Here is a 13,664-nt window from a genome sequence, read left to right on the forward strand (position 1 = left end):
CCCCACCCCCACACAGACACATATGCATTACTCCATTAACTTAGCAAGAGTATAAATACACATGCCTTTGGAGCATTTTGAAACAAACAGATGTTCATATGATGGGCTTTAGGATTTACTTCAATGCATGGATATTATTTACTCATATTTGAGTCAAAAACTCAACAAATGTTGCAATTTCATCACGATGATTGTCAATATTACATCAATGTAGACATTTTGACTTAAAAGCCATTTCCATGTATGATTCTGCATCACTTTGCTGATCCGAATCAAAAGTAAAGAATTAAATGATTGCAGAAAATATATCAAAAGATTATTGTCAAAAATGGATGTATGTCCATCATACAAATGACTGGAATTGTTTCTCCTTCTAGCAACTCCCTGGTAAGTATAATGCAGTGAAAAAAAGGGGAGAAACAAACTTGAAAACAGCATTGTGGCCTCGATGATGTAATATGAGCAATTTTCTTCATGAATCTGAAGTAACATATAGTGCGGGTGTACAACATATTTGATCTTAGTAATACGGTGAAAAGCAGTGTGATGTAACAACCAATAAATTAACAATGACTCAGGCTGTCCTGAAATGACCATTGATCTCAACAACGGCTTCTTGTACTAAATGTGATAGATGCATCAACATACTAAATATGACATCTGTCCTTGCTGAAATATTTGAAAATAAGCATGCTTTTCATAATTTGACCCCTGGTGACCCCAAATGACCTTTGACCTCCACTATAAAAATTCACCTAAGCCAACCACACCTAGTACACATACCATACACATTCTTGTGCTTCATATGGTTCATTCTTATTCAAATGAACCTATTATAATGCAATGTCACTGACTAGTTGCCTTCTAAGAAAACTAAAGGTTTGACCTTTCCTTCTTGAGATATCGTGTTTACAAGCTGGGCGTCACAAACGCACTCACACACACACACACACACAAGCCATCATGAATGCATAGGTTACGATTATTATAAAAACCAAAAAGCATCGCTTGGAAACCTTTGTCAGTCATAACAAAGAAGAACATGATTTTGGCCATGTTAAGTTGCCGTGGTAATTATTGAAAATGGTTCCTTCTTTTCCTCTAGTAATCTTCTTTTCCAAGTTAATGATTTGCCATCTTATCATTCCTTGTCAGTTTAAATGGATGTCTAATGCCCAGAATAGTCATCACGGGATGCAGAGGAGCACAATGCTTTAAGCAGTTCCGTTTCAAAGAGCTGATATGCTTGTCAAATATCAATATGATATTACCAGCACCTGCTGGGCCGAGAGTGGCCCAGATGGGGGCCAAGAATGGTGCCTGCTCCAAGAGCAGGGGATGGTTGACCCCAGCATCACTTTGCCGTCTGATCTGGACGCAGCCTCTTTGGTGACTTGGGAGCACTTTGTGCCTGAGAGAAACAAAAGGGAAGACAGACGTTCACACTGCGATCAACACCTATTGACCGCTCAACTTGTTACGCAGGGTACAGAGTCATCAGTCGCAACAATCCTTATGTTTATAAATATTACCTCATGTACCTATATTCGACTTTGTTCAGTTTATTCAAGTTTATTCAGGGCCTTTTGCCAAATTCTGAAATAATCCTGGGACAAAACATAAAATCCTGGGGCATCAGTCGCAACAATCCTTATGTTTATAAATATTACCTCATGTACCTATATTCGACTTTGTTCAGTTTATTCAAGTTTATTCAGGGCCTTTTGCCAAATTCTGAAATAATCCTGGGACAAAACATAAAATCCTGGGGCATTTCGGGAAGGGGGGGGGGGAACCTTTATTTCATAGGGTGGTACATGGAATCCAGGGGACTGTCCCTAGAAATCGGGGGTGTCTGGTCACCTGTGTCTAGTGAAGGGTGTCGCAGGGTGTCGCACCTGACAGGAGTGGGGGTAAGGGGAAAATTTGGGGCCCTGGGATGAAAAGTGGGTGAGGAAAGCAAGATAAAGAAAAGTATTGTAATTTTTATTTTCGGAATATACTGAATCAAAAGTAAAGATTGACAAATGGGAGGAAAACATCCCCGGGACCTTGAGAAACGATCATCCCTGGGTGGCCTGGCCTGGCCTGACTCTTAACACCTCTAAATACAGAACCGAAGGCTCTAGTAGTATGAACAGTATTTTAATGGCCGCCAGTACTTTCTCGACAGCAAATTGTGTTAGGCTTACTGAGCGAGGGTGACCTACACATGAAAACCATCCACATCTGCAAAATTTAAATTACAAAAAAAAAAAATACTAATAAATAAAACGAAAGCTCAGCAACTCTCAGTTGACCAGTGCAACTCATTCCTACCTTGCCCCATCTCTCTGTCGTTTTATTATACTCCTCTTGATAAAACTGAAACACCTCATCGCAGTCTTTCCGGGCCTTGTGTCCCGGAGGATTAAATTTCAGGCAATTTCTTCGTACCATTATCATGTCGTGATGGAAATCGGTGAATCCTTGGTATAAGCCGTTCTGAAATGCGAGGAGATATCAAAGGAAATCGGGTTTCAGCAACGAGAAGAGGAACATTGTATTCTTGAAATTGGGAGTGAGGAGGGAGGGGGGGGGGGGGAGTGAGGGGAAATTCAATATTTTGAACCTGCAACATGCAGTAGCTCTTAACTGCAAAGGTATGTTCAGGATAGAAGTTTGAATATTTTAGTTGTTTCAGGATGACGGATGAAAAATTTCAACCAGAAGATTGCTTATGAATCTGGAGCAAGGAGAAGAGAAAGATGGTATTCTTGAAATTGGGGTGGGGATGGAGGGGGAGGGGAGCAATTCAATATTTCAAACCTGCAACATCCAGTACCTCCTAAGTGCAAAGGTATGTCAAGGATAGAGGTTTGAATATTTTAGTTGTTTTGGGGGAAGATCAATGAAACCAGTATTTAAACCAGCAAATTGTAGATGGAGCAGTGATTTCAAAATCTGAAGTTTTGTATCAAATACATCCAATGCCTCCTGGTATACATATATGAATAACATTGTACACAGTCACTTTTGGAAATTTTAATGATCAGTATCTCAAGAAAGCCATGTAGGAATTGGATGCATATTTCAGCAGGATGTTGAGATTGTTTTGACAATCTCTGATACTAGATGTACAGAGGATAACATATTTCACATGCAAATGAAGATTTTTTTTCATATTTGAAAAAAAAAATTTTTGGCTACAAACCTCAAGATTCCTCTTAATGGTACTGAAATCCATCGGGGTTTTGATGATCTTAAAGTACTCGGGAGATTCCTTTGGGTCAACTAAAGATGAATAAACGAAAATGTAATTCGATAAATGGCATATCATTTTTATAAAAACAAAGGAAACCTTCATAACCCCGCTTTAAAATCACAATTATTGTGCTCCCCCTCAGAGGTGCCACTTTCCACTCCACCTTCCCTTCCACACCTCAACATTGTTCTTCTTGCATTTACAAAACACATTCCCTGTCACTCTGGTTGAATATCAATATTCAGATCTCTTCAGGTAAAGACAGATTTATTGATATTGCTTAGAACCATATGATCAACAAAGAAAAACTGACTAAGTACATCTGAATTACTTTGGGCAATAATCCCAAAAATTTTTTTTTACTAACACAGAATTGAAATAGTTCAACCCAGAAAACAAGATCTATACTGTACCCAAGTGGGTTCTCAAATCTTAGTTTGGGGGTCTGATAAAACCATTTTATTAAAATTCAAGACAGCCCCAATAACTTGTTTACTTTCCCACAAAATTGTATATCAATAAACGATCCGAAATATTCTGGACTTGATGCTATGTGGAACCGGTTAATGGTGTTACCTGGACGGTTGAACCATGAGGCAGCGTTGATGTCACCTTTGGCTCTGTTTGCTCCTCGAAACCTCATCACTCTCAGTAACATGCTGGTCAAACAGAGAAGGAGATGGACTTAGGAATTGTGGGTAATCGTTCACATTACTGATATAATAAGGTCATCTTACAGAAAGGGAGCTGAGCATGAGGAAATAGCCCCCCTCCCCCGCCCCCCCAAAAAACAGGCATCTTCAGTCCTGTAACTATCCCGGTTAAACAAACACACCCATGTCTTCAGAATCTTAAACTTATGACCTGTCCTGACACAATCCCAGTCAAACACCCTCTGTGTCGTCAGAACCCAAAAGAAATTCTGAAATGGACCTGCTAGGACCCCTGCCAACCACATCCATGTCTCCAGAACCCAAAATTTTAAGTTGGACAGTGACTGATTCTGAAGATAAGTTTACCACAACATTTGAGCTTCTTGAAGCCAAACCAAGGAGATGAACCTAACACATACTATAGTTACACAATTCATTACATAACATTTTACACATCATAACATAATTGACATATCTCAATATAACATAAAACCTCGTAAACTCATAAAAACTCACTTCCAGGCAGCCCTGGCCCAGCTGGGCATACTTGAAGGGCCCGACTCTTCGTCAATCGGGGTTGGTGCTTTACGCTTTCTCTTGCTGGCTCTGACTTGCTGGGTTTCCGAGCCTGATGCTTCGCTAACTGAGCTATCGGAACAGGAAACTGGTGGATAATCTGTGAAGGTTGAATCAAAGGATGAGAGCTTGGACACAGATGGAAAGAGGTAAAAATGACCTCAGTATTTCATTTAATAGTCTTCCATTTTTATGTTATTTTATTTTTTGATTTATTTCCATCTGGCTTTTTTGGTGGAATTTTGTTTCCCCTGGTAGACTTTCCCATGAGTTTTATTCAAAGCAAGACAGCAAACATTTTTAACATTTCCATTTCATCGTAGACCACCACCTCTGTAGTTCATGAAAAGTCTCCATCAATAGGACAAACATACAGGTTAGCATGACTGCTGACAAACCGGAAACCTAAAATAAAATATAAATCTCAAACATACCTGAACCATCTGCCCAAATTTTTTCGCTGGAGGGCATCTTCTTACCCCCTGGTATTCTGATCTGTGCTTCATAGGGTCCTTTATCTGTTGCTCTATCCTCTTCGTGCCAGTTGAGTGCGGACCGTTCTGTACCCCCTGTTGTCTCCTGGTTTGTCCCTCCCACGACCCTGTCTTCACCTCCACCATCCTTTCCCTCTCCTGGGAACCTTTCATCGCTATCATCATCCTCATCCTCCTCGAGTCTCTGGCTGGTGAAGTCCTCCAGGTTCATGTGAGACATGTCGAAGCTACTGCTCGGAGATTCTAAAACGACGCTGGCCGGCTTCGATGGTAGGGATGGAGGCGGCTGCTTGTCAGAGAAAATTAATAGACTACTCAAAGTTTGAGGAAACGATGGATGGATGTTCGATAATGGAGAACACAAATAGCCCCACACCTTGATTAAGGGGAATTGAATTCTATTACAAAGCCAAAAATTATCTTTAAGATATTAAAGCTTTTCAGTTTTGAAATTGACCTTCCTGAGCATGTCAATGAAGCCATTAACAAGAAACATTATTTCTGCAACAGCAAATGGAAATTACAGAAGATTGTTGATTGCACAAGATTCTCCAAATTTGCTAGTATGAGTCAAGAAACAGGCTCCGGATTTTCTTCTTTTTTTAAATAAAAATGACTAAATTATTAACAAAAAACCTTAACAAAGCTGGTATTTTGATCTTCACAGGTAAATGAACAAAGTTTTACTTAGGTGCAAATTACACATACAGGAGAGAAAGGCTAATTCTAAATAAGTAATTCTTCGATTTTCATAATGTACATCTTGAGCAAAAATGGAACTGTTGAGAACTTAGAGAATTGTCAATGCAGTGAATGCTATAAAAACAATTTCAAAAACACCTTTCCAGTTCCGTTTCAATTTTTAAGTTATGACAGAAAGAGAAATAACAATAGTTTCAAATAGATATATAACTAACACAATCTTTCCATGCCAAGCTAAACTGAAACCAAGGAAACTAAACAGCTTCCTACCTCAGACATTTTAATGACCTCTCCGAGTCGTTTCTCTTTGACTGTATCCTCGTGTTTCTTCATCTTAGAGAGAGAAATCTTCGGCTGTGATATCGCCAGGATCAGATCTGACATGACTTGTTCTGGACTGTCTTCCCATTGGTATGGATCAGGTTTCTGTAACGAATCAGTTTTCTGTAAAGGATCGCTTTTCTGTAAAGGATCAGTTTTCTTTAACGTATCAGTTTTCTGTAACCGAGCAATTTTCTGAAACGGAGCAGTTTTCTGTAACAGAGTAGTTTTCTGTAACAAATTGGTTTTCTGCAATGGATCAGTTTTTTGAAATGGATCAGTTTTCTGTAACAAATTGGTTTTCAGTAATGGATCAGTTTTCTGTGACAAATCGGTTTTCTGTAATGGATCAGGTTTAGCAGTGCCCGATCCTTCTTTAGAATCGACGAGAACAGATCTGGAATCGACAGACTTGTGGACTGGTCTTTTATTTTCCGGCTGATCTGTGACTACCTTCACTAGGCCAGTATCAACTTGACTTACAGTCGATTGTTTGATAACTTTAGAAGCACCCGATGTAACGTTCCGCTCTAGCATCACAGAAGGTAGGTTATGTTTAATCTCCGACGCGAGACTCACTGGACGTGATTTGTCTTTTCCCATGTCTTGTCTTTCACTTCCCTTTGACATGAGTTTCTTGGCCGATGGGATCGATTCAACGGATCTCTTTGACATGACCGTCCCAGCCGATTGGATCGATTCCGAGCCTACAGTCGTGACAACTTTAACATTCTTAATTTGGTCTCTCTTATCCTCAATTGCTTTCGTCTGCTTTGCCGTGGAGATCGCCTTTTCCTTCTTATCCGCATCTTCTTTTGTTTCCTTTCTTTGGATTCCACCAATCTTTGGCCTGATCTCCGTTTTCTCCACAACTGGACCGTCCACCAGAGATTCCTTCGAGGCTGCACCAGTCTTTTCTGGCATTACTAAACCTTCTCTCTCTAGAAACTCTTCAAATTGGTCGACAAACTCAGACACGTCCGAAGGAGTGAGTGCGATCCGTTCTGAGACCACACCTTGGTCCTCTATGGTCACCAGTGGGGATTCTCCCTTTCCCAATTTCTTGGAACTCTGCGATTTGATCCCAACTTTAGCACCTGGTTGCGTTGACCCTTTTGCAAAATAATAAGAACAAATTTAAAGTTTTCTTAGGCACTGAAAACCAATTAAAAGAAGAAAAAAAGAGCGCCTGATCGTAGAGTACTTATTAGTGGAAAATTTATAACGATCTGCAATTGAAAAATTATAAACAATGTGGATGTCTTTTTGCAGGAAACTCTTTCAACACAATCAACATGCTAAATTCCACACCCTACATTGCTGCCTGCCCCCCAACCACACATCCCACATGCCCCTTCCCAAGTATAAAAAGTTTGTAAACATGTGCAAAGAGAACAACTGCACACACCTTTAACAGAAATAACTTACCAGATTCAAGTTTATTTTCAGATTTCGAGACTGGAGTTACCATAGCAACAGAGGTAGTTGGTAAGTCAGTGGTCTTCGTCGGTTTGGTTGGTTCTTATAAAAAGAGGAAAAAGTGGGAGCACAATTTATTTATTTATGTTAAAATGATTACTCAATTCAATGATTTTCAACATCATTTTCGTTTTCCATTAATTTTCTTATTTTAGTATAGCATTGCTACATAACTGCAGCAGTTAACAATATATTCAATCTTCTTTGTTTTAGTATTTATTAAGTATTTAATTGGCAGTACAAACCCAACAGCATTTTCAAGGTGACAATGAAACAGTTTTGTTTGTTGTACCCAATACACTCTTTCCTAAACCTCGGGTTACTTATATAAAATTGGAAAGTTTGCTATCTATTCTTTGCCAAAATGAAAAATTGCGGCAAAACCGCACCTTAAAACCGCTTAAAACGTTTGTGGTTATTTACCGCCTTTGACAGGATGTTGACTTCCCATATCCAGTAATGCCCTAGCTGCTGATGCAGTGGAAAGTTCAGCTATTGATGTATCCTCCTTCTGTTTTTCAGAAGACTGACTGCTCATTACAGTTTTACCTTGGCTTCGTGAAGATTTCCCATAATCTTAAAACGTCAAAAAAAAAGTGGGGGAGGTGAATGTTGTGGAGATTATATAGTAATTTCTTCTTTTTTTTATGTAAAGGAATTATTTTCTTTTGAAACAGAGTTTGAAACTACAAAATATGATGTGCTCCAATTAAGTGGTGAAATTACTATTTAACAGGACACTAAAAATAAATATTCACTTTTGGTAACAATTATCAAGTCTAGAATATTACGAGCTGGATACTGATCTTAAAGCGGTTATGAACTCCATATAAAAGGAATGCTGTTTTCTTGATCAAGTTTTAGTATTTCTCAAGGGTAAAGAAGCCAACATAAGCTCAATTGAAATCCTATCCATTTGATAAGCATCGGCCCATACAAAGCCTTCTCTTGTCAATGAGTGTTCAGAGAGTTCCGAGAGGCAGGCGTGTAATTATTGCGCCCATCGCTGCTCCCAGGACTACCAGTGAAGGTCTCCATCCGACGGACGAGATCGTACCTCAGCATCTGACCACTTTCTCGAAGATACTGCACTATGGTGTACCAAGTTTTTTCGAAACCATTGAAAGAATGGAACCAAGCCCTAGTTCCCAATTCTCAAACCAGAAATACTAACTCTACGAAAGAGCCTGCTGAAAAACACGGCAAATCAGCAACTTTGATTACGGCAGGAGAATCTGGTTCCTGGTGAGGATTTGAGAGGGGAAACTAATGCTTGTGTTGCAGACACCCTAATGCTGTGACTACCCTTACATGAAGAGAAATGCCACTGACCTTACCAGATGAGAAACATAAAGATTATGTCCACTTGATAAGACATGTACCACAGATAATGCATTACATCCTAGGATTACTTAAGGAGAAATGTAATATTACTGTGATAACAATACCTGATGAGACACCGACTCCAGTTGTACTGTCATCTTCTTTAGGGTTATTAGAACTACCTTGACCTTTGACCTCTTCTGTTACCACTGATAATGATTTTGCAGTGGATGACTTTTGCTTCACAATAACCTGACAACAAAGGGAGAGACAGACATTATCAAAAATGTTCGCATAATTAATAGTTTTGAAATGGACAAAAGGGGAAGAGGGCTACTAGGACAAACAAAATATAGTAATCAATTTCTCATAAAACTGTCGCGTGGGCACAAAATGTGAAAATGCACTTGATTAATAGGAGACCGGTAACTGTTGAGCAACAAGTTGATACAGTGCAAAATAGATATAAACCCCCAAAAAGTATAAAAAGAATAACATAACTTGTGTCATTGAAAAAGTGACTTAACCACATACCATGCTGGATGTAGTCTGAGAACCACCTTTCAGTGGAGTGCCACCTTCAACCGATTGCGTAGCATCTGGTTTAAATGCACTCTCTCTGTCAGGTCCACCCACGACATGACTGGATTGGTCAGGCACTCTTTTCTGTCCTGGGTTATCTCCTGATTTTAGGCTGGATGAAGCTGAAGGACTAGAGTTACCCCCCGGCAACAGGTGGCTAGACTGACCGAAGTATCCTTTCGGTACATTCAGTTCAGATGAAGAAGGGCTAGGATTACCTATCGTTTTACCCTTCTGCCCACTAATGCCTCCAAGTTGGGGACTGGAATTACCTAGCCCCTTCTGCCCACTAACGCCTCCAAGTTGGGGACTGGAATTACCTGGCCCCTTCTGTGCACTACTGCCTCCAAGTTGGGGACCGGAATTACCTAGCCCCTTCTGCCCACTAACGCTTCCAAGTTGGGGACTGGAATTACCTAGCCCCTTCTGCCCACTAAAGCCTCCAGGCTGTTGACTGGCATTTCCCCTTGGTCCGCTCATGCCTCCCATCAAGTAACTCGGTTTACCAACAGAAGACGTCTTCTGTACCTTACTAACTCCAGGTGGAAGGTAGCTCATGCTACTTGGGGAGGTCTTTAGTAGAGCAGCATGACCAGTCACTTGACCGGAGCTTGTAGTGGAACCTTTCTTTCCATTGGCTCCACCCGGTTGGTAACCGGAGGCCCAGTTCTTCAGAGGATTGACTTCAGAAGACGGGACTGTGGTCGGGATGATCTGCCTCGCTCTCCCCCCCGGGGACATGATGACCGGTGACTGGGTCTTGGTGGTCGGCTTGGGGGCGGGGTACCTAGCATTTCCGAGAGCGGAATGAGATGAAGCCAAACCGGTCTGAGTTGTCGTCATGACAATTTTAGGTCTCGTTGAGACTGGGCTAACAGGTCTCTGTTTATCAAAGGGTAGAAAAATTTGAAAAAGGTTTTTAAAAAGAAGAAATGGATCGTACAAAACATGTACATTTAAAATTTCACTTTATTATTTAAAACAAAAGAGGAATATACAACAATTGAACAGGTCATAAGAAATGACAATTAAATTTGATTTTTATTGTGAATTCTCAGTTTTAGATACTTTGCAAACGTTAGCAGCATATAGATCAAACCAGAACAGAAATGACACTGAGTAACTCACCACAATCCCTGAGATGGTTCGAGGTAGTTGACCAGTCTTCGAAGTCAGCTGTGATTTCTGGACCACAATGACATTTGGTTTCCCAGAAATGTACTGATGACCACTAGCCTTTTGAACCACTACAAATTGGAAAGATGGAAAAAACAAAGCAGTATGGGTAAAAGTCCTGAAAAGTCTAGTTTAAAAGATTAAAATCTTCATCGTTGCTCATGATGCTTGAAGCCGAGCTTTTTTCAATTTCTCTTGTAATGCCTTCATCATGGTGTTCACATTTAACAACAATACATGGGGGCAGTCAACGTGAATGTTTATTTACATTGCACATGTAAACTTCACTCCGTTTTTTCAGAGATTGAATATGAAATTTTTGTAAACGGTACAATTAATAGTCTTACCTGCTTTTTGAGGAGCCTTTGGGTTTGGCTTGACGATATGAGGGGTGGACGTTGAGGGCTTGTAGGGACTGCTGAAGATATTAGAGTAATCTGTGGGGCCATGAGAGGAAGGTGTTGAGTAATACTTAGAGGGGGAGAGAGCTGTACCACCCGGAATAAAACAAAGGAAAGAACAGTTTATATCAAGACAGACGAAATCAATGCCTGAATAAGGAAAAATTGTATAGAAAATAGAGCAAAATTAAAAAACATAAGAAGAGTTGATAAATATAAGAACTGTTTCAATAGTACAATCAATTCTCACAAGATGAAAGTGTTGCAGAAACGTCGCAGAAATCTAGGAACTAACAAGTTTCAATCATCTAGCATCAACAATCGTTAGTGATCAGCAGTTTTCATCCCTAATAATTCACAGACTGTAGTCTGCCTGGTGGTTGTTGCTATGGAAACAAACCTACGTGATGGTAAAATACAAATTGATGGAAGGGATGATGTACCTGAAGGAGAAGTTGTCATTCGATTGGTGTGGGTTGAAGATCCAACGGTCGTCACCTTAAATATAGAACCCGCTCCAGGCGAGGTACTACTGGAGGACTTGGACGGTCCCTTACCGCTACCACCAGCTGAAACAACAGGGCTTGTTGATTTTGAAGCTGCGAAAACAAAATCAACATGGCCAAAGCATAGATTTACTGAGCTAAAGTTTGTCTTATTCTTTTAGTGAGGGGATTATTACTATCCAAGGTTGACATTTTGAATTGAAATATGAAGAGCTTTTTCCTTGCCATAAAATGCAATACGATCCAGCTCAAAGTAACAAAAGCCTTGTCCAATACCAACTTATCATCTGTCATTGCTAACGGATGAAGTTTGACACCAAGCTCAATTAGATATGTTGTGACCGTTATATAACACTGCTATCAGTCTAGGTTATATTTCTATAACACTTTTACTTTCTGAAAATATTGACCCCTTTTAAACAGCTGACGATCATAGTGACTGGACTATGCAGTCTTAATCAAAAACCATCAGGAGGTCACTTCCCAAGATGTAACACTGGACTCGATGAGAACACATGACACTTTTTATGGCCTCCAATGACATACTTACATGTAGTACAAATGTGGCTAGGACAAATGGTGTTGAATGTCATCCAAGGGTGCTCTGGGTTGTTTTTACGAAGTTGAAAGAACATGTTTTTGACGGAAATCTTTCGATTTATAAAGCAGCACTTTACCATTAAGGCCTGCACAGAGGAGCAGAATGTCACCATCAATATAGCCTAACACATTACCATTACGGCCTTCACAGGGGAGCAGAATGTCACCATCAATATAGCCTAACACATTACCATTAAGGCCTTCACAGAGGAGCAGAATGTCACCAACAATATAGCCTAACACATTACCATTAAGGCCTTCACAGAGGAGCAGAATGTCACCATCAACATAGCCTAACACATTACCATTAAGGCCTGCACAGAGGAGCAGAATGTCACCATCAATATAGCCTAACACATTACCATTAAGGCCTTCACAGAGGAGCAGAATGTCACCATAAATATAGCCTTAAAGGAGCATTCCAGAGATCAACTTCGAGCTAAAAATTTTAACTGGAAAGCTGACCCGACGTAAAGTGTATGTAACAGGCAATTTGGCTTCACCCACATACACATGTGGATATTTAGTGCCATCACATGACTGTCCTCAACCCCAATATTTCAGGTCGATACAAACAACACTTCAAGGTCAATTTTTCAGAACACATGCAGCCTATCGTCCACCCTTGGTCTAGATTTTCATGGAAAAAAATAGTTGCCATGAAAAGCTCTCACCTTGAGGATGTTCAAAACCGATATGTTTGTCCTTCTTCGAAGATGATGACATCTTCGCAGGTTCGCCGATAGAGGGCGCTACTGTTGTCTTAGATTTACCAGACGTGTGACTGGATCCCCCCGATGTCGACTGAGTGCCATGTTTAGACGAGTGCCTCTTACGATGCTTAGATGATGATTTCTTAACGATTGCTGCAAAGATGAAGATGAAATGTGTCTTGGACAAAATTTATGATAAAATTTCTTCCTGTGGTAATGCTAACCTTCTGCGATTCGGTATTATGCATCTTTCTTTTCATTTTTTTTATTTGAAATTAAAATCCTACAAAGATTGCAACCAAATGATAACCTACAAAGCATGAATAAGTAATGTACCCATTCATAGCCTAAAAAGAGAACACAATTCTGGGCTGAAGCTGTCATGGCCACTCGACAACCGACTGCTACAATTTCGAAAGTGAAAATATATATTTGACGGCGGCTGTTGAGAACAATTCACTAGATAGTAGAGAGAAAATTCAGCAAATCTGATGAGAAATACTCTGAGTTGTCATCATTTTTGGAATTAAAACCACAAATAACTACTTTCGTATGCAATAAATCGGCTATTATCTAGACAAGAAGAATATATCTTTAAGATGTTATTTACCTGGCGTGTGTTTCTTTGGTGCTTCCTTCCCAGGTTGCGGATGTGATAGCACTGGATGAATGTCCTTTTCTTTTGAGGTCTGCCCGTACGGGAGAAACTTGGCGAATTCGCTAGACCCGGTCAGCGCAGTGTGTAAGAAATGCGGTTTGGATGGCATGTGCATCGCAACAGGAGGAGGGCCATACTTGCCACCTGGAGGGGCAGCAGAATATGGATGGGCAAAGCCTGTCTGAGCGGTCACCGATGGCTGGAAAAGACCCTGTGGAGGGGTAAAGCAATATACA

The 13,664-nt window shown here is 40.2% G+C and overlaps 1 protein-coding gene across 5 annotated transcripts in view; it reads right to left on the reverse strand.

The window, feature by feature from the left end:
* LOC139974761 (uncharacterized) overlaps positions 1-13,664 on the reverse strand; it is a 19,141-nt gene continuing 5,477 nt past the window's right edge. For 2 of the 5 annotated variants that reach the window (XM_071982158.1, XM_071982159.1), the window contains exons 7-22: positions 13,381-13,639; positions 12,732-12,923; positions 11,395-11,550; positions 10,898-11,038; positions 10,503-10,621; positions 9,327-10,256; positions 8,918-9,044; positions 7,893-8,045; positions 7,419-7,511; positions 5,940-7,102; positions 4,908-5,256; positions 4,414-4,573; positions 3,821-3,903; positions 3,194-3,273; positions 2,320-2,484; positions 1-1,411 (exon numbers count right to left, since the gene is read on the reverse strand). In XM_071982158.1, the coding sequence (XP_071838259.1) occupies positions 1,355-1,411; positions 2,320-2,484; positions 3,194-3,273; positions 3,821-3,903; positions 4,414-4,573; positions 4,908-5,256; positions 5,940-7,102; positions 7,419-7,511; positions 7,893-8,045; positions 8,918-9,044; positions 9,327-10,256; positions 10,503-10,621; positions 10,898-11,038; positions 11,395-11,550; positions 12,732-12,923; positions 13,381-13,639 (4,227 nt within the window). In that variant the 3' untranslated portion in view covers positions 1-1,354. The remainder of the gene's footprint in view (positions 1,412-2,319; positions 2,485-3,193; positions 3,274-3,820; positions 3,904-4,413; positions 4,574-4,907; positions 5,257-5,939; positions 7,103-7,418; positions 7,512-7,892; positions 8,046-8,917; positions 9,045-9,326; positions 10,257-10,502; positions 10,622-10,897; positions 11,039-11,394; positions 11,551-12,731; positions 12,924-13,380; positions 13,640-13,664) is intronic. The other 3 variants (XM_071982162.1, XM_071982161.1, XM_071982160.1) reach the window with 3 other exon arrangements.

The sequence above is a fragment of the Apostichopus japonicus genome, chromosome 10, assembly GCF_037975245.1.
Source record: "Apostichopus japonicus isolate 1M-3 chromosome 10, ASM3797524v1, whole genome shotgun sequence".
NCBI lineage: Eukaryota > Metazoa > Echinodermata > Holothuroidea > Aspidochirotida > Stichopodidae > Apostichopus > Apostichopus japonicus.